The 22,980-nt window shown below is 26.7% G+C and overlaps 2 protein-coding genes across 2 annotated transcripts in view; both read right to left on the reverse strand.

Moving 5' to 3' along the window:
- Window positions 1–623: 623 nt before the first annotated feature.
- LOC132936234 (uncharacterized protein C14orf119 homolog) lies at window positions 624–2,312 on the reverse strand. Its single transcript, XM_061002922.1, has one exon. The coding sequence runs from the start codon at window positions 1,972–1,974 to the stop codon at window positions 1,546–1,548; it is 429 nt and encodes a 142-aa protein (XP_060858905.1). The 5' UTR covers window positions 1,975–2,312; the 3' UTR covers window positions 624–1,545.
- LOC132936233 (hemicentin-1-like) overlaps window positions 1,872–22,980 on the reverse strand; it is a 281,074-nt gene continuing 259,965 nt past the window's right edge. Inside the window, exons 14-16 of the mRNA XM_061002921.1 lie at window positions 21,013–21,158; window positions 17,882–18,084; window positions 1,872–2,008 (exon numbers count right to left, since the gene is read on the reverse strand). Of these exons, the coding sequence (XP_060858904.1) occupies window positions 17,902–18,084; window positions 21,013–21,158 (329 nt within the window). The 3' untranslated portion in view covers window positions 1,872–2,008; window positions 17,882–17,901. The remainder of the gene's footprint in view (window positions 2,009–17,881; window positions 18,085–21,012; window positions 21,159–22,980) is intronic.

Raw genomic sequence — 22,980 nt, forward strand, 5'->3', positions numbered from 1 at the left:
TTTTGTAGTTTTTTTTAAAATTAGTCAATGACAAATGTTCACAAGGTTAAAAAATTGAAAATGTAAGAATACAAAATACTAAGAAAGTTACCACAATGTTACTTAAAGTTACTAGGGTTCAAATAGTTACGTAATAAACTAATAACTTATAAGTATGTCACATTATTCCACAATACTACTTATAACCTTCTACAATATGCTGATATTGATATTGGTAAAATTGAATATTTTTTGATTTACGGGTAGTTCTTAGATTTTATCATATATATATTAATTCAATAATAATAATCAGTATTAAATTCTTAAAAATGTATTACTTTATTAGACTTTTAAAAATTATACAATATTAATTATTACCTAATATATTATCATTGTAGTATAGAATATAGTACAGTTAATTATTTCTTATATTATATTGCTCAAATGTTTAATTTTTTTATAAATATTAAATTTTATTTTTACAAGTTGTGTTAGGCATATTATTATGAATTGCAAATTTGAAAACTTGCCTGCTTTTTGATTTTTTTTTGTAAAAAAAACAAACAATTTAAGTTGCAATTCATTGTTTAAAATTAAAACATGATATTTTGATGTGATATTACCTATATTATAATTCACATTAGTCTTAGGTAATCTAATTCGGTTCACAAACTGAAAAGAATGAAAATAAAACTTAATCTTAATCTTAATTAAATTAAATATAATATAATGATTGCACAATAGAATTAATAAGCCTAAATATGTATCATAAAATTATAATTAAATATCATATTATGTAAATATTTTTATATTAAATAATACTGTTATGTTTCTAATAATACTGCTTGACAACATAGCTATTCTTAAAATTAATCAAGTAAAATAATATTACATTTATATTTTAGACTCAATTTATTAATGGCAAATTATTATCATGCAAACAAATGCAACATATTATTATTATTATTATTATATACATTGAGTATAAAATAAATATTAAGTAATCTATAATTGTAATGGGGAGAAAAAATAACAATTCACTACTAGCCATTTTGTATACACTATAAACAGGGAATGTATATTGTATAATATTGCAATACGATAAAAAAAAAAAATGTATTTTAAAATATTAAAACTAAAATTAAATAAGAAATGCGTAGACGTAGAAACGCATAGAAATTATGTAGATTAAATGATAACAGTCATTATTATTAGGCAGTTCTTGAAATTTGATATAACTAATTAAAAATTGTTCTAGGAAGGATGTGTAATTATGTACACAAATACAAAATAAGTAGTAACAATTTTTGATAAATCAATAGGCATACAGTAAAATATTGAAGTAATAGATACCTAAGTATAAATAGGTTGGAATGTACTAAGTATTATAATATATATTAAATAGATATGTTGTAGAAATCTATTTTAAAACTGATTAAATTTAAAATACCTAACCATTATGTAAGAATCCATTACCAAAATCAATAGCTGAGTAAAACTTTTCAACCATCAATGAAGTATTATTTGGAATCACAGAGTTTGTAATACATGATGAACGTTGTTTATTTAAATTGTTTCTTCTGGTAATTCATCGGGATTGTTATCCCCATTAATACCATTGCAGTGCTCGGGGCTGCTGACCACATTATCAACGGCTTTTTGTTCGTATCTGTCTGCAAAATCTGTGTCCATAGAACGTATACCGCTCAGGAAGCTGTCTTTGTCTTCATCGGACCATGTCTGGACCCATTCGGTGAACAGCTTGATGCGGCATTTGAACAGACTTAGTGGACGGCCTTCTTCTTTGCACAGGGTTTCCATAATCGACGGTAGACCATTGGCAGCGCTGCCGTTACACCCAAACCCATGTACCAACACCGGCAGGAAGTCGCCGCGTTCCATTTCACTCCACTCACCGAACCATTGTAACATGTAACGGACCTGCGCCACAACAGTCGGTGTGTATGCGCTACCATTTGCACTGGCCACTACCATGATGACAATGTCCGTTTAGGCACTGACAAGTGAGCTGCAAAATTGATATAAAACCGTTATTCGATTAAAACAATAAAATAATACAAAACAGTGCCTACAGCCAGCCTTATTGATGCGCACTTCAACGGCGTTTTACGTTTATTGTACGTTACGGTCTCGGCACGACAACTGTTAATTATTTACAACAGGTATCATAGCAACGAGAGTACGGCTACACGACACAAGGATTGAAAATTTTCTGCACGAGGCGACAATTTATAATAACGAACGCCACGAAAAGCGAATGAACGATCCACGATTGATCCGGTTATCTTATCGGGCGACAGCCGCGTGTCGTCGGCAAAATATGGCAATCGCTGATAATAACAATTTATTATCAGCAGTGCGGCGGTGATAACAGCCGACGATAAAGATAAACAACAACAAAGGACGCCGACGACATTATGCCGAATCGGACCTCCTCGTTCGGTTAATCGGATGTTCCGATGTGGCGATGTTCGATGCATACTTAGCGACTGTACAGTTATGTAGCATTGATTATAAATAGTAAGTATTTATGTACTTGATATTATACAATTTATAATAAATGGTTGTATAATATACCAGTCTATATAACCATCGACACACCGTCAACCGTGACTTGAAACTTCAATTTGACTTTGAAACGGTATGATTTTTTAAAAATTAAATCAATACCTATAGTCCATACCTAATATGTATATTTCGATATTTCCGAGATTTAGGAATAAGTGAACCGTTCTTGGATTAAAATATTCTGTGCGTATTTGTGATATTATTGTCATCATGATCCAGTGATTTTTCTTATAAAATCGAAAAAAACTATTAAGAAATCAAAATCAAAATTCCGATTCGCAGCAGTATATTATCAGGTAGGCAATCCTAAGATCGCCGACCCCGTGCTGTTCGTACGTAACTTAATAATTTGACTCTAAAGTATCAAAATAATACCAAGTGGCAAACTGGCAAGTAACTGAACACCTCCTAAGCGGCTGGATCAATACTTCCTCCTCGTCCACGAAGATGTACAAAAAAATGCATTGAATGAATACACTGATTTCATGGCAACCAATAATAATTATTATAATAGTTTTAAAACCCATGGCAACCATTTATAAACAAAAATGTCCACCGTAAATCTCTAAATCCCCGTTTGAGCACATCCCTGGTTGGACCTAGGGGGATGATTTGTGAAACGTAAGGCGTCACCCAAACGCATACAAAAAATTTCATTCAAATCGGTCCAACCGTTTATGAGGAGTTCAATCACAACACACGTACAGTAGAATTATATATACCTATAAAGATATATATAGGTAAAAATGTTAAAATTACTATTTTTTGTTGGAAGGTTATTATTACCGTATGGCTTATATAACCTACATCATTATTAAAAAAGTTGCATTTTAGATTCTGAGCGGAGCGATGAATGTATTGATTTTACAACGATGTGTGTTTTTTTCGAGGTTTTTTTTGTGTCTGTCAAAAACGGGAATTTTTTTGCAAAATCGGTTATTGACAAAATCGATTTTGGTTTTTGTCACCCACTGTATAATAATAAAAACTTGTTAATAAATGTTGTTATTAATAATATAATATTATGTAAATGAATACTACAGTACCTAGGTAGTAGCGTTGAGTAAATACTGTACAATATCGTATTATAGAATATAGGTACTATAGTAGGTACTACTCCACAGTATCAGTGGCGTGCTGAGGAATTTTGTAGGGGGGGGGGGGGTGGGGTGGTGTTCAAATTTTTATCAGGGCGAGTTTCCTGATCTAAAATTGAGAAATACAATAATTATAATTATATGCAAGTACTTAGTTATTTGTCAAGTGTCAAAGTGCCCACCCCCCTTGATCACACGTCGGTACAGTACTACACTCCTCAACAGCTGCTGGTAAGTATTTATAAAATTAGTTTTATATAATCAAATATCAATGGTGATATGTACTAGATATTGTATAGGTGTGGCGAGATGACTACGATGACGACAACAACAATCAACAGGTAGCTACATTATCTACGTGGTTCGCGTATTTAGTATTCACGAGCCACTGTAAATAATAATTATCGTCGTTGACCGTTGTTTGTTTACTCCGAAATGGTGAAATCTACTATGATTGTTATTAATTATGATGATGATAATTATCATCAGGGCTTTGATTTGGAAGTAGGTACCTCCTACCTACCTATTTGCATATTAAAATACTGATCGATCGTACTGAATGTTAAGTAAGCACAAACTATGTTTCATGAAACTTGAAAGTGTGGTTAAAAATGCGAATTCTTTTAAGGAACAATGTGCATATTTCAACATTTTATCGTTTTAAGAGTATATTTAAAATGTCAAGGTCACATTTGGTCTTTTTAGAGCAATATTCACTATTTTGTGACTGTATGTAAGAATAAAAGTAGAAAAAAAAAATTCAAAGTCTACCCTTCCAAATATTATTTTATTATAATTTATTTTGAATGAATAAATTTAATAAACAATGATGTAACTTGTTTAAAATTATGATATACCTAGGTGTTCCACACATCATTATATCCCCCCTTTCTTTAATAATGAAGTTCTTCAAAATCTGATTTTTGGAATTTTTAAATACAAATACGATTAATGACCACATTATCAAATTCTTGATTATCTTTAGTACTACCTACCTAAGGAGTATCCAGTGGATATACAAACTACTAATTTTCAAATAAGACCCCCCCCCCCCTCTTACTGTAAGTATTTAGTGAATAATTTCAATTAGCAAATTATATAAATTTGTGTATTATGGATATGGTTTTAAAATTTCATGAATTTTTCATGAAATATTTCATTTTGATGAAAAATAAAAATAAAATGTTTATTATACCTAAAAGTTTATAGTCGTCAACTTCTAAGTGAATATTTTTAAAAGTTGGTTTATTGTATGAAACAAAAAAAATATGTAACATATTTACATAAAATTTATAAGTTGTTTAACAAATCTATAATAGTTATAACAAACTATATGATCTAAGTATTAAATAATGAGCCCAGAGCACCGTCACATCACTCAGCCACATATACACACATATTATATGACTTTTGTACACTTTATAATAAATAATTACTGAAAATACACTATTATTTCATTAATTGTTGAAATCGACTTCAACTTTATTTCAAACCATTATCTTTTGGATCGCTGATATACAACAATATTTAAAAAAAATGTTTGCGAGAACAGTGAAATTTTCAATTTCAAATTTAGAACCTTAATTATGGATAATAATTCTATGGTAGTGGTTTTGGAAGACACGGGGACTGTAGTGGGTACTGATTTGAAATTTTTAGTGATTAATGTTCATTTATCAACATTAATAATTAGTTAAATGGTACCTATAAGTAACTGTAGTAAATACTTTAGGTAGGTTCACAATTAGTATATCCTTTTATAATTTTAAAAATATTTTTTATCTCTTTAGCTATTTATACATTTCAAATTTTGGATTTTTTTTTATAGTGTTGATAAAACGATCTCAAAATTCATATTATTCTCTTTCTGTGCTAGCTTCCACTTTCTATAAAAAATCCACTCCAACACTTTAGTTCACTCAAATCCCCTTAGGTATATCAAATCTTTTTTCTATTACTCTCCTGGATAATCCTCTCCATCGCTTCAAGCGTAATTGGCCACGTGAACTTAACAAATAATTAAAAAAAAAAAAAAACAAAAAACAAACACGCTATAAAAATCCAATCAAGTTGAAGTAGTGTTACTGGACGGTGAAAGCCATCAAGCCTTGTAAATTGTATACAATATATATTATATATATTATATACCTATTACTTATTGCGTATTTTCTATATAGGAACAGATTGTAAATATTCGTTTTTCTTAATAAAAAAAAAGGTATAAGTGTTGATAAAACATTTTAGGCTATGTAAAAAAGCTTATAATTGTAATACAACACTCCACGTAAGTTGTTCTTATAGCAACTTTAAATTATTAAAAATATAAATGTAAGATATTTTTTTTTGTAAGTGTTTGAAAAAATCAATTGCAAATTATATCACACTGAATTGAAAATGTATAAAATTAAACTTTTATGTAATTATATGAAACTTGTATTAAATTATTTTAGTGTCTCCATTAATTTAATGTGATTTTGTAAAGTTTTCAAAGTTTTGCCACCAAAATGTTTCACTGCCGATCGCTATTTTTCCAGCGCTTTCCATTACCACACAAACATAACCCAATAAGTACTCATAACCAATGCCCAATACTGCACACAAAAATAGTACAATACTGCAAAAATGTATTATAATAACGTTATATTTGATAAAAAAACGATTGAAATTTGTAAATGTTATTGTAATGGAAAGTGATAAATGATAATCAATAATTAAATACCGCAAAACAAAACATAACGATTAAAAAAATATACTATATATCAATATAATATTATTAAGCAAAACATAACACAAAACGTAATTAATAGAATATCATTAAACGACAAATATCGCAAAACGTAATTTATAGAATTTTATTGAACAAAAAATAAAGCAAAATGAAATAATTTAAAATCCATTTATTTAAAAGTTATATTGGTTTCGTAGAAATATTTATTTCATGCATACGGGACATTCGAATTGATTATATTATTATATTCTTTATCCGGGCCATTTCCTGTCCGTATTAGTTATTAATAAATTTTAAAACTACCTATTCTTAATAACGATAAACGCAAAACTTGTATAACGTTTTAATTTTGAATAACGATAAACGCAAAACTTGGATAACGTTTTAATTCTGAATAACGATGAACTCAAACGTTTTGTAACGTTTCAATTGTAAATATCATAAAACGGAATGTTTTTTCAAATGCAAGCCCTGATTAAAACCATTACAAATTGAAATACACAAATATTACATAGAATTTAACTCAAATTTCATAAAAAAAAATTACACCAAATTAAAAAAATCCAAATTAAAAAATCAAAGATGTGTGTTATATCAAAATAATTAAAAATAAAATCTTTACATTTAAATGTTAAAACACATACTGTGTTATCCCTCTTTTATCCCCTGGGGAATCTTCGGTACACTGAAATGTCCCATTTTCAGAAGGTAGACCAACAATTAACGAAAATCAAAAGGGCTGGACGCTTTGTGAGGTAGCTGGAACTGAGTACCACAAATTATTGGGCTACAGTAAAACCAGATGGCTCGCACTAATGCTTGCTATCTAAAGAGTTTCGTTGTTATATGTACCACTGAAAGATTATTTATTAAGCATAAAACAGTGTGCAATAGTTTCAAAGAATTTCTCGGAGTGTCCAAATTCCGATTTATGTAATTTTTTTCCATATGAAAAATATAGGTAGGTATGATTAAATTTGTGTGCGGTGATGGGATATCCAGTATTTTAAAATCTGTGTGCGGTTTTGTCATATACGTATTTTGCCCATTTGTGTGGTAATGGGCGACGCCCAATTTTTCGATAACTTTTAGTCTAGCAGCGTCGTGGTGACATGTCACTGGTAGGTACACTTGTAAGTTTTGTACAAATTTAATCGTCGCAGATCATGATCAATAATAAAACTAAATTCAAACATTAATGCATAGGTACATTGTACAATATAACAGGACGCAAAATAATGTATCATATACTACACATATAAAATCTTCTATTTTATATACCTAAACATTTTATAGTAATCTTATATTAAATATTTTATATTTTAAATTCAACGTGACCCACCAAAAATATAATTTTGACTCACATTTTGGGAACCTTAGACTTACTAGATAATAATTCAAAAACTATCTTTTTGAAGTACCAAATTGGTAAAACCTTTTACAAAAACTGTACAACAATTCTACGCGTGAAAAATGTAGAATAAGTTTATTGTTAAAATGAATTATGAATATTTAGTAGTTCGTAAATTATATTTATTAATATTAATTTAAGCACGTTAATGTTCGACGATAACAGCAGTTAAAATACGATTGACAACGCTTAATTTAGTTATTTATATATAATATTATATATATTTTTTCCAACGTTGTCATATTCAATAATTTTTATCGAACGGTTGACACGATATTTGGTACTGTCCAGATAAATAATCGAAATTTGTAAAACATTTTTTATGAACTAGAGAATTAATTGTTTTTTGTTCTACAATTTTCAAGTCATATCAAGAAGTCGAATATGCACTTTTAGAGTTAACTAACTACAGTAGAACAAGCTAAAACAAAAGAATTGCCAAACATTAAAAATAAATATAATATGCGATACAAGTTCAGTATATACCTAAATGTATTAAAATATTTAGAATATGTTTGTCAACGCTATCTATGAATTTACATATAGGTAACTTCTTACAACTTATTATTTATAAAGCCATATTTTTTATAAGATTATTATTATTATAATTTGTGACTATGATTTTGAATATTTTTATCATACATGTTCTTTATTTATTTATTTATTAATACATTTACACAATTATTATTTTTCGTTTTACTTAAATTTTCAGTTAAAAAAAAAAATCAATGTGTTGAATCGTTCAATAGCTAATTCAATGTTATGGCGACGTCGCACGTAAATTCGTTTTCAATCGTATTAGTTTTTAGGGAAAGTGGTAAGTAAGTTTATTGTGAATGTTAAGTGTTCTCAATCGTCTGGCCAAAAAAGTATAACGTTTTCAATCGTTTGATAACCATAACATACAGCAATTTGATATTTTCATATTAATATAGGTAATAATAACTGGTATACCTATAGAAAAATATTTTTAATGTTCATTGAAAAAGCACAGTATATAGGACATTATAGTGACATTTTTTTAAAAAATTGATTTTAACGTGATGTATGTTAACTTACTTACTGTCCAAACTCCAAAGGCAATACACAGGGGGTGATTGTGGGGAGGAGCCTTAGATCCCTCAAATAATTATAATGGAACGATTTCTTATTATTGTTATTAACCTAAATATATATTAATACATTTTAATTATAACTTATAAATTCGATTCTATTTTCATGTTCATTTGATCATTTTTGAAGTCGATACGTCTTTACCGATCCGTCTTTTCCCGGAAATAATGTCAACCAAACAAATAAACTGATTGATGTAATTTAATGATTATGTCTGACGTCTACATTACATTTTAAAGACTTTATAGTAAACTGTAAAAGCTCAGACGCTAGAGTCTATATTATAGTAGGTATGCACTTCACAGTAAAGTATTTAGCGTCTGACTGTCTGAGCCAATTATGTGAGTATGTTAAAATATTTCATTTTATCGTGAATTCGTGGTTGTCTTTTTTGAAATATAATTCCTATACTTAAAATATCGCATAGGTATTGTACTTTTGTCTGTTCAACTAAAACTAATGTATTACAAATTATTTAAGTTCACTGAATTAGAGCATATAACTCTGGGGTGGCCAAACTTTTTTTGATTAAGATCTAATGAGGGTATATTTTTCCTTTTAGGATCGACTAATGTAAAAAAATATTTTATAATTATAATAGACATACTTATATAATTAATAATATAAAAATGTAAATAGTTATCTAAAATGATTGTTTCACATTAAATTTCTAAATAATTTAAATATGTATTAACATTTTGATTGACATTTTGATTTTTCATTGATGTAGAATAGTGTTGTTGTATATTATCATGGGCTGTTAATTATAATCTCGGTAATAGTTACCAACTGCTAAACGAAGACGCTGCTCTAAATGATCATCAGAAAGTATATCACGGTACCTATTCAGATTTTATGACTTTCATGTGAGAAAATGCCATTTAACTCTAAGAGGTTAATCCGAAATCTGGATTTAATAACTGTATAGGTATACTAAATTACAAATGTAGGTATCATAACAATAATAAAACAATTCTAACAAGGGGGATCGACTTAGAAATCGTCCAAGATCGCGATCGACTGTTTGGCCACCCCTGATATAATTGTAATAGTACATAATATATGTTTTATCTTTTATGTATTATTAAATTATTTTCTATTGAATAATAGGTAGTAATCATGATACAAGGAACAAAAACGTTTAATGTGATGATATTGTAAGTACCTACGACTGTTCTCGTTCAATAAACATAAATAGATATAACAGTGCGTCCAGTCGTTCTTGATTTATTGAGAAATCAATTGATTTTTTTAATATAATGAATGTGATCTGCCGATTTTTGCACCTACAATATTACATGGATACATTTTTATCATTTATTAATTGTAGATTGAACACAGTTTGTACTTTTGAAAGGTAATTTTTTTTCCTTTCACAGTAGTTTAATAAACGTCGGTATGAGGAAAAATGGTGTAGAACCTCGATAACTCAAACGTCTATAATATAAGTCAAATTTTCAATAATTAGAAGGAATGTTTTAGCCTCTGCATTTCAATATGTATGTAGGTATATACATTTTTTTAAACTGTAATTTACGATAACTTTAATTTTTTTTGTTCCCCAACCCATTAGATTTATTGATATTTCACTGTAGTAAAATGATCTGTTTTTAATTAACGGATACATTATTTAGTTAACCGAGCTCCACATGATATTGTTTTAAAATAGGTTTTAATTAATTTATACTTTAAAATTTTAAAGAATTGCTTGTACAATAATCGTGCTTGTGGTATTGCGAGTGAGCCAACACGAGTGCTCAACACAAAATGTCTGTATACCTATACCTACTATATGTTATTATGTACCCAGTTTATACCTATTATTTAAAATAAAAATGTTTGTGATTGTTAACGGCCTAATAAAATTATTTGTCATTGTATTAATTTATTAGTATTACCTATACCTATCAACTTCGTCTGCCTTTTCCCGTCTTTTCTAATGATTTGACAACAAATATTAAAATACATATAGGTAGCGCCGAATCAAATAATATAATATACTGCACATAAAGATATTATAAGGTACCCATAGACTATATTATACTATTAAATTGAAAATGAATTATATCATTATTATTTTGATGATAATTCGAAAACGTAGGTACCTATTGCGTTCGTGTGAATCGTGAACTACATGGAAACAAAAGTATTACCGACGTATAAGTACTTACGCATAATATAGCGGTTATCGTGATTCGTAATTTCCGTATGTATATGTATTAGTTTGACGTTTGTGCGTATTTCATATTGTTTAAAGTTATATTTATGTATAGTAACGGCTCCCCTATAATTTCATATTACACTGGCCTGTCCACCAGTGTTTTTTTAAGTATTTATAAAAAACATAATAGTTTTGTATAACTACAGGTTTACTTATAATATATATATATAGGTATAATGTATATACTATAAAAAATCGTTATTAAATTATTTCTGAGTTGTGCTTGATATTTTTGTACTCCCTACTGTTGAAAGTATTTAAGTTAAATTAAAATTGGTACTTACTAATTGAATGTAAAACTAATCAAACTAATAAGTGGTTATTATATTTTGAAAATGATAATTTTTTTTTCTATCTTATATAATATTACGTCTAATATAATATTATAATCTAGATGTAGAGTAATTTTGTTTTTTTAATACATGTATTTTTTATTTTAGGTTTTATAAGTTACATATATTGTACACTAATAATTAATTAATAACAATCATTATACAATATTAATTTTGGTATAATGAAACATTTTTATTCAATGCATACCTAATTATAATTTTCAAACGCTTATAGGTTCCAAAGCTATAAATTGGGAGAACAATTCGTAAATAATTTTCTTTTGTCTAAAAAAAATGTAGGTATAATTATTCAATGTTCATATAATTTTAGAAATTAGGCGTTATTCAACAAAATAAATAAACTACCTAGTAATTAAAAAAACCTACATACCTACAGTGGAACATGGTAGAGTAACTTTAAACTTATTATTTATTATTTGGTAGTTTGGTACGTAATAAAATCTATACTTTTGTATGGATAGTTCGGTAATTAATAGTTACATTCGGTACCTATGGTGTTAAGAATTATGACTTTCAATAATATTCATTGACTTCCATGACGTTTGCTATGTCCGTTCACAAGGAATAATAGTGATTTATAAGTAGAGAGAAAACAACTACATATTTTTAATTAAAATAAATGTCTTAGTAAACAATAAAAATTAAGTAAATGTGAAAGTGAGATGGATTTTTAAATCCGTAAGGTCTAGGGAAAAGAAAACAGTTGTACGTTAAAATGAAAATAATGTCAAACAACTCAAAGCTTAAGATTTAATCTTAATTTTTGGAAAAGAAATTTTGATAGTAGGTTGGTACTTAATAATTATTTGACTGTAGTAAGTTGTACCTCAACGTATTTTATGTAAGACTGGGAATTTACCACAATTTAACGTTACCTACATTTTTTTATTCGTACCCATATAATATCATTGACTCATTTACGTAATAATCATTGTTATTGCCCTCCTAATTCCGATTTTATGCATTTAGTGTTACATTATATCGTACAAGAATTTAATCATACAAGTTTTTAAAAATAAAGCTATCTTTAATATGTATTTCATATCAACAAGTTTATGGTACATAGGAAAAGTTTGAAATAAAATGTTGTATTAGTGAATGTTCAAAATGTGTATTTAGAAAAATGACACTCCGTTATAGTTTTCACCTAGCGAAATACCTACGTTTCTAGGGAAACTATCACTTCTGCTCAGTTTTCTGCATACATCCCTTTAGAACAGGAATTTGTTATATTGTTCTTTTTGATTGTTTGATGAAAATGTTGAACGCTGCAAGCAAAAGTGGCAATTTCAGAAACACAAAAGGGAATTTTTGGGTATATATACGTCAAAACGAGGAAGAGAAACAAGTTGAAGATGAAGAGGTCCTTCGAGCTTTCGAGATTGTTGAGAACGTTCTGTAAATATTGTCATTGCTTTCTTTTTTCCAACCATTTTATATTTGAATGCAATTTAACACACTCTATTATAATACATAAACGGTTTATATCTATGATTCAGACATAGCGAATCAAAACGTCTTATCTACAAACAAACAATTGTATGCATTTTAGCCAATATATTTTTAATTTATGTCAGAGAAACATCAGATTACACTTATTGAAAGAGATGGAGAGGGGTGAGTTTAAACTCATAAATTGACACTTTGCATGAGACAGTTATAAGGAAGCTATGGTTCAAATTTCAAGTTTCTAGCACCACGGGAAGTGTACCAAAAAAATGTATTTTTTTCGTTACAGACATTTTTTTTGACCTCCAGGCATAAGATATATTCATGTCAAAACACGACAGAATTGCGATAGTTAGCAAAATGAAAGCTTTAATTGATAGTTTGTGTTATGAGTTTTATATAAACAGTTAAAGCTTACAGATTGTTTGAACACATTTCAAATATACTTTAAGCCTATTGAGCACAATATAATTTTGTCATATCTATTATATAAAATGCAAACCATTCTCTGAACATCGTTTGTTCAATGTAAGCAGAAAACATTTTAAATTAAATTAAATATATTATTTTACTTTTATATTGTACTTATATAGTCACAATATGCTCAGACTTATTGTTTGCTAAAAAGTGGTTCATATGAAAAATTGAAATATTTGATTTAGTAATACAGCAGTGGAAAACAAATGACACAACCTTGGAATAAAATAATATACTAAGCGTTTTTAACTTATGTGGATAGGTATACTAAAAAAATTGTGTGTAGAACACTTAAGATGATTGTAAGCATTTACAAATTTGTTTGCCTGCTATTTATTTAATAGGATTACTTTCATTTTCTCTATGTTGTTTAATGTTTTTAGTACATACATCACAGTAGATAGTGTACATTAATATACATAATTCTCAAGGTAGTTTTTATCACACATAAAAAATATAAAGTAGGTGTGACGAAAAAAAACATAATATTATGGTATATAGTCCACCTTAAATGTCATATTTATTATTTTTTGTGAGTGGTTCTAGGAACTACGCTACACATTAAACGAAATTAATATTAAATAATATTTTGATTGAAGTATAGAAACTTTTAAATTTATCCTTTTTTTTTTTTATTTTGTATACATCAATACAATTTACAATAATTTAGAGAATTTTGATGCTAAAAAAAAATTAAGTGTTCAACAGTGTGTGACGATCGTCGGCATCTACTATTACAATTACAGTACCGTCACTTGAAACCTTAAATTTATAAAAATATCTTATAATATAGGTACTTATAATAATTACTGAATAATAAAATAGTTTATATCAGTCATTGGTTATAAATTAAATTTTAGTTATATTGGTAACTACACTTTTTTGAGTACATTTTTACATTTCTTATTATTTTTAAATATATAATTTATTGGAATCTTGACTTTAATTAAGCAATTTTATTTCATCACAAATATAATATTTTTTTTTAAGTACTATTATGATACTAGTTTAGAGGTTTTAATCGGTATAGTCGTTTTGAGAAGATATCAATTATGTTTAATTTACTTGTAAGTATAAAATAAAATAATTTTGTAAGATCTTCATAGTTTTACGTCAAGCTTTTAAATGTAGAGTATTTTCGTATTATAACTAATATTTAATCATTTTTGATTTTATAAAAATTAAATACCTAGTTCATTATTTAATGTAAAATTAAAATACATTGGAACTATATTGATCGCTGTAGACATCAATATGTATTAAAAGCATAAACCGTTATAAGTAGTAAGTTAAAATGTTTCCAAATTATTTTGCAATAAATTTGCATTTTGAGTAAGATATAATTAGTTACCTATAGTTTATTAATTTTAATAACCAACTTATCATATTTAAACATTCAAACACGTATATAATATAAAACGTATATTATAAAACATGATATTTTTAAGTTATATTGTATTAATTTGTATGCATACATGTGCGTAAAGTAAAATATTATTGGTTATTCATACTTAAACCACAGTCAGACATTGTAATAGTGTGTGCCTAGTAAAAATGTAAACAATTGGTTTCTTTGATTAAAACTAATATAAGTTGGTAGTTACAATAAATTATTCAATAGACTCAAATCAATCAAAGCCAAACATAATATTTAAGATAAACCCAGCATAGTTTTGTCTTTTTAAAAAGTCGGTCAAGTATCTCGCTAGAACTTATTTTTTAACTTTATCTTAAGTATAGGTAATCGTTAAGTTAGACTATTATTATTTTTTATTTAAATTATTATTATTTTTAGTTTTACATTAATTTTCATGACATAAAAATGAATTAATACCTACTAATTTTAAAATAAATAAGTTAATTCAGTAAGTTGTTTTAAAAGACAAAACATGTATACCACAAATTACACGGTAAGGGTGAAATATAATATACTAATATTTATGTACTTGTCGGAATGTTTTGGCATCCAAGCGTTCATGATAAAAATATAGAAATGTATTTAGTAATTTATTATTATATCAATATTAATATTTTAGAACAAATATAACGCTTTATGCATTAAATAAACTTTCAAGATATGGTATGTAAATTCTAAGCTAAACTATTCTCTACAATAATGTATACAGCCTCCAGGAACTCGTCCCTTTCCCTTCTTCGACATAGCCTATAACTTGCCCACAAATCAAAAATTGTTTGAATATATTGATTTAATACATAGTGTATCAAGGAGTTAACCAAAACGGTAGAATGTGTATACAGACTCCAGAGTTTTACTTCGGAAGGGGATTGATCAAATGATTAACATGAATTTACCCCAAGCCACAAACTTTCCGTGCTTGAGGGATCTGATGCTTATACACTGCACATCGTGTATAATTATTATTTTTTTCGTGTTGTGAGAAATATGACACGAGCATAACATTACTATACCTAACCTACCTATAGAATTCTATATTTTAGACAACATAATTACTAACGGTACATTGTTTTGGTTGCATTATAATATTTATAGACAAAACAAAAAAGATAATAATACGTTAAACCAGGGAAATAATTAAAATAATTTTTACTCGGAAAAAAATACACATCATAGCTTTGCCATTAATATAATGAAAACACAACACGCTATTATGAATATATTATGTACGAATAAATTATACATGGTCGTAATTCTTCATCGAAACTAGCATAAAAATAAATTATAATCAGGTACCTAGGTACAATGATTATTAGGCTCAACATTTTACGAATTTCGCAAAATTTCTGTTCAGACATTAGTAATAATTATAAATGCATCAGTAAAAAAAATGTACCATGATGATATGTAACTCGCCAACATAATTGGCATAACAAGTGACTTATTATTTTAGTTTAGCAAATATTATTTTTTATAATAATAGTTAATAATATAATGACTACCAAATAAGATGTGTAATTTTATGATATAAAATGTGTACCTTTAGCTACTTTTTCTTACATGTTTACAACATTTTTATAATATGAAAAAAAAAACTTTATGGACGTGGTTAAAATTCGATTTGTAAAATGCATTCGTACATTTCACGATGTGTACATTTTTGGATTTTGTTCGTATTTATAAGAAATAATAATTCTCCATAACTCTTTAATACGATAAAAAATTGAATGGATTTACCATTTATAGCTTTCCCAACCATAACATCCTAAAAATACCTAACAAACTACGTACAAACCGTACAAAACGCTGGTATAAGAATGACCACGGGTTCTTTCAGATCAAGATAAGTTGATAGTGCGTTGTTCGAAACTAGCTGGACGTAAGACAAAAATACCTCAACACAAAATATACAGCCAAAAATATGCCAACTCTCTAAACACCCATCATGATATCGTTTCTTAATCCCATCGCAACCTTCCCCTGTAACCATTACGAGCATCTAATACTATACATAAAGCATCACGACACCCTTGATGAGATATCTCTCAACATCAACAAAATAAGACCTATATAACTCATCTCAAAAATCACCCAATCGAACAATTCCCGTATGGATCCTAATTTTGAACTCTTTGAGCTTAACATTACACTCTTCGCATTGACTAATAATCATCAATACTTATCATGAAATAGTAAACAATACATTTAAAAATTACTATCAATCCATACAGACACTTCTGAAACAATAATGATAATATAAATGGCAGTGGAATGTTTGAAGTTTCAACGATTAATATTTTTTGAATATTGCAATAAAATACCAAATATCGTTTCAGGAAAAATCATTATTATACGTGTAAATATCTAATTTCGTCATAATTTGAAGTTCAAACGCTCTCAAAGAAATATAATATATATATATATATATATATTTTAGGTGAAAATATGTTCTCTAAAGTTATTAAGTTTTAAAATACAACGACAAAAAACAAATTTTTCCAAACATTGGTACAGCGTAAATATTTCCGTTTTTCTGGAATTGTTTTATAGTTTTTCCCGATGATTAAAAAAAATACAAGTACATTTTGAACGGTTGATCCCCTCCCCCCAAAGTAGTGACTATTTCCATCTTGGTACCAGAAACAACCCTCAAAGTTGAAGATCAAAGTATTTATTTTTTTACTTTAAAAAGTGTTTTCAGGCAGTAAAAACACACATCGTTGTAAAACCAATACCTACATTCATTGCTTCGTTCAGAATCTAAAATGAGATTTATATCCGTTTCAATAGTTCCAGCATATATTATACGTTACCTATGTTATAAATATCGCTGATTTTGTATTATTTATTATTGTTGAAGGAAATATAACAGTACCTACCTACGTTTATAAACCATATAGCCCATGTAGGTATCATTTTATATTATACTTTCTTTAAATATGAACAAGAAAAACCAATTGAAGTTTTATTGAATATACCTTTTTGTGTATTGTAATTTGTAGGTATATAAAAATAAAATATAATATAAATAAATCATTGATAATTACCTAAAATGAAATATGTTAATCTATACAATGCTTTCTACTTCAGCGCATGGCTTGGCCCTGCTGGTGTAAACCATATCCTGCATTGGAATGGACTTGTGGTTTGGATAAAGTACGAACGATTCGCATATCTTTTGTTGATTGCTGTTCTGCGTTCGTGGTGTGAATAGCCGGACATTATTTTTATCATTCAAACGACCTTCAGACTGAAAAAAAAACAAATTTTTGTATAGGAATTTATTTTAGTTAATCAAAAAGAAAAAAAGAAAATAATCCGTGTATAACCGTATATGATATTTTTATAATTGATTTTAATGTCTTGTTCTCCTATATCAAGATGTAAAATTGTTTTAGACTTCTAACAATAAACTTAGATTTTTCTATCAGCAGGCAATGGATCATAAATTATAATGTGAGAACTTATCAGTTTACTGAAATAATAGATTTATTTCTAAATTATAAACTAGTGCATATTATCTTAATTTGTTTAATATGTATACCTAGAAGTATGCAGTTAGCTTATTATTATAATTTTATAACATAATATACGTCAATATGTTATAATATATAACACTTTGATAATAAGTGGGTTGGCCATGTGTTTTATTTTATTTATTTATTTGTATCCTGATTTTAGTTGATGAATGTTGAATGATGAATTTTAAAAATATTTATTATAATGTGCAATAAAATAAATTATGTAGGTACAATTTGTTATAAAATTATGATATTTAATTAAATCAGGTAATCAATTTTATACTGGCAATATCTTACAGATGAATATGATGTAGGTGCCTACTGCCTAATGTAAACTATAGTTCTCCAATTTCATATTTTAGAACAAATGTAATTATACAGCATACGGAATATTAAAACAAACTTTTTACTAAAGTGTGATAGATCATTTTTATAAATTAATGATGGGGATTTAATAAAACTCACATCATAAGTTTTACAACAAAATTATTAAATAATATTTTTTTAAGGTATTATAATAAAACTAACGATCTATATATTCTAAAAACACAGTTGTTAATATAATATTACCTAAACATAACCTGTATAACCTGATTTTATAGTGACGTTGTACCACGGCGTGTTAGTCCTCATTCCTAATGATATTTTACATCAATATAGGTAATTCATTTATCTATTATTAATACATTATTATTTATTATTAATATTGAATTGGTTTTTGAAAAAAATCATTGCATATAATATTAGGTACCTATATTATTAATTATCATAATATAATAGCGTAATATATTATTATTATAAAACAATAAGTAATAATGAAGTACTGTTGAATGGTGTGAATAGGTTAAAATGCACAGGTTCTCAAACTTATTTCATCTATATCACCCACTTTGAGAAACAAAAATCATCTAGAGCCACTAACATTTATTTTTAAAACAGTAGTTATTGTGGGCATTGGCGTGACCAGGAAATTCCAATGAGTGGTGATGTCATAAGTAATAATACATTTAAATGTATTGTGGGAGTAGTACCAAATTTATGGGATTTATGGGTCAATGGGAGGGACTATAAACGTTTTTGAAAATATTTTTTACATAATTTGAAGTCACTAAAAACAAAATTGTTCTAAAAAAATATTTTATTATCATTTTTATCGTTATTATTTTAATTTGTCAACTTTTTTAACGGTAACATACATTTTTAATTCCTTTTTTCCAAAGCAGAATATTTTATAGGATACTTCGATATATAAATATCAAATTTTTGACGAGTAATATTTATGAGTTATAACGTTATAATTGTTTAAAGTTTTGATGAGCGGAGTGTAATGGTATACAGGGTTATCTACACCGCAAAATGTTGGTATACTACTCCGTTCATCTAAATTTAAAATACTTATAACTTATAAACTATTTGTACAAAATATAATTTGTACAGATCAAATATTCTGAATGTTTAGATGAATTATTTTGTAGTTAAAATGTCATAGGTACATTTTAAAATGTTAACACCTATGGGCCATGGCTTGAAATGTGATTGTACAATGTCTCATAAGTTTTATTTATAGACAAAAGTATTACTTACTATATTATATTATAGTATTTAAAAAATATAAAAATGTTTTTTTTTTTTTTTACAAGTATTTGAAGTTCAACATTTAATTTATTGTTCAATTGTTTAAACGTAAAGTAATGATTTTTTCTAAAAAAAATTGTAGTTATTTTGGTGTAATATTGAAAAAATATAACTCGTAGAAACTAAAAACAATCTAATGTTACATAAATTATTATTTTCTATACACTATGAAATTTTGAAAAATATTGACTTATTTTATTTTATTTACTCCATGAACCTATTTACACAATTCAACAGTAATTTGATAAGGACTAAGGAGTACTTATACGTTAATAGCGATATTATAATAATGAACAATATAATACTATTATAATATAATAATATAATAATATAACTCCTCCAGCTCGGTCATTGGTTTTGGAGGTGATAAATCTATTACCAATCTTATGTATATAATATATCTAAATTGTAAATTGTAATCGATGGAATTATTATTATATATTATGCAATCAGATCAACCTACCATATTGCTAATATAAACAAATAAATTACTAATAAGTACCTAATATCCTTAGAAATATATTATGCAGACACATTGTCTCCGCTCAGAATAATTGTTGTTAAACAATGAATTGTTATTGAATTCAAATTTAACACTTCGATCATTTAACAGGATCTACTCAATAATGAAGTACACTCGAAATATATTATATTGAAGATACAAATATATACTTGAATCAAATATTTGAAGTGCCTATTAATTTATATAATATAGGATTGTATACTTACTTAGAACTTATATAAGAATTTGAAGTACCTTCTATGTAAGAATTTGAGGTATTTATAAGAATTTTTGTTAGAAATATAACTTATAAATTAAATTAATATTGTTTATATAGCCTATTTTATACACATCTAAGTACTTAAGGGTTGGTATATAGGAACATAAATCAATATATAAAATAATAGGTTTGTTATTTTCATTAATATTTATATTTTATATAGGTATTTTACTAATATATAGCGTATTTTATTCCTTAAAATATAATTTGTTAAAAATAATAATAATTTATTATACTAACCTGCGACGATCGTGAAGTATTAATATTTTGTATAGTTAGTACAGAATACGGCGATTCTGATGTAATTTCTTTGTATTGGCCATTTTTCAGATTTTCATGAATTTTGATTTTGATTTTCGATCCAGTTTGCATTTCCCTTTCATCATCTAAAAAAAAACAACAATGCAAATATTAATAATAATTATAAACATTTTAAATATGTAATTAATCGCAAATCTGCCTATCTAACTATAAAATTAATTAAAGATATAATGTTGACATTTTAACTTTTTAATATTATTTGTAGTTTTTAAAATATTTAAATTGTACACCAGCATGATAATAGCCATTACAAGTCTTATTATTTTATTATTATTATTATTATTATTGTTATTAATGATATTTTCGTTGAAGCCTTATTTAAAATAATAAATATATTATTAACCACACAATATGTCTGTGTACACACTCGACGAATATTATAATTGGGGCTCTGAAGTTTTAGGATTAGTATAGGTGATTTTCTATATTAGGCACTCGATTTATAGCAGACACTATATAGCTAGAACTCTATATTATACACTGACAAGTTAAAAGCCAAAAATCTAAAATGCATATTATTATTGCTTATTATGTCAATTTTAGAAAATAAGTTCATATTTATTAATTTTATGTATTTACATTCATTTTTAATAATTTCTAAAAAAAAAAAACGTATTTCTTTGATTACCTATAATATGTATTTTATACCCAATTATTAAACTTATTTATTGACTTTTTCTGGAGGTTTATGAAGTAAAGCTAAATATTACAAAACTTATTTTTGTTCAACCAGTTTTCCACCATATTTTATTAATATCATAGGTAGTTATTTTTATTTACAAATAAAATGTAGGTAATGTATAGGTACTATTATGTGACCAAAAAAATTATAAATTGTGATTTTATTTTTAATATATTTTTTATATAGTTTATTAAATATTTATGTATATAAATTATATATTTATTCGAATATTGATTGTTCTGAGTACTTATATAAACTCAATACTATATTTTTGTTTGCATAGGTATTTTATCAATTTTTATTCTATGACTTCCGGTTCCTAGTTACAATGCTTTTAACGAAACCTAAATGTCTTTTTTTCCACGACACTAATTATAATAAACAGTTAAATCCACGAAAGAAATCTTATGTAAATATTTTTAATTTTCTTTAAGTTTTATAAAAATGCTTGTATGTTTGTATTTACAATAAATCTATTACTTTTGAAACAATTCATATAAGTGTTGTTATCATTATATATTAGGTATTAAATTATTAAACATAATACCTATTGTTGGAATATAACGTTAGAGTTATGAGTCATTAACTACAACACTTCATGTTTTATAGAATATGTTTTTCAATAATAATGAATTGTTTGTAGGTCATGACAATGGAAATTGGCAAGAGTTAAAATAATGTTGTTAGTGATAAGACTATTCGAGGAAACAATAAATTCTATGTTCTATTCAATAAACTTAAACATTAATAAATAATAATGATATGAATTTCACAAAAACCAAATTTCCACGTTATTTTTTTGTTTTATGCATCTCCAATTCAGATTTTATTGTAAATGATGCAGTTGAGATAGGTTTTAACTGGGAGTCTTTGAATATTAATTAAGTGAATGAAAAAAAAATAGGGTTCAGAAATATATATTTCGATGCGAACAGATGTAATACCAAATGTCAACAAGAATATTGCAATTATAAAGTACACGGATCACGTTGGTAAGTACTCGATATTAAATCCTTAATACGAATTTCAAAAACAGTTTAAGTTTTTTTTAATGACGATCGATTTTTAAAATTTCAAAAGTAAAATAAAATATTCATGCGATTTTAATACGGGTGGTTTATGTGGTGTTATTCCCCAATTTGGCAGTGTCGAAGAGATGTATTTTTTTTAAGGTATAGGTATGCCATTTATTACGAAATTCGTAA

This window comes from Metopolophium dirhodum, chromosome 1, assembly GCF_019925205.1.
Source record: "Metopolophium dirhodum isolate CAU chromosome 1, ASM1992520v1, whole genome shotgun sequence".
Taxonomy (NCBI): Eukaryota; Metazoa; Arthropoda; class Insecta; order Hemiptera; family Aphididae; genus Metopolophium; species Metopolophium dirhodum.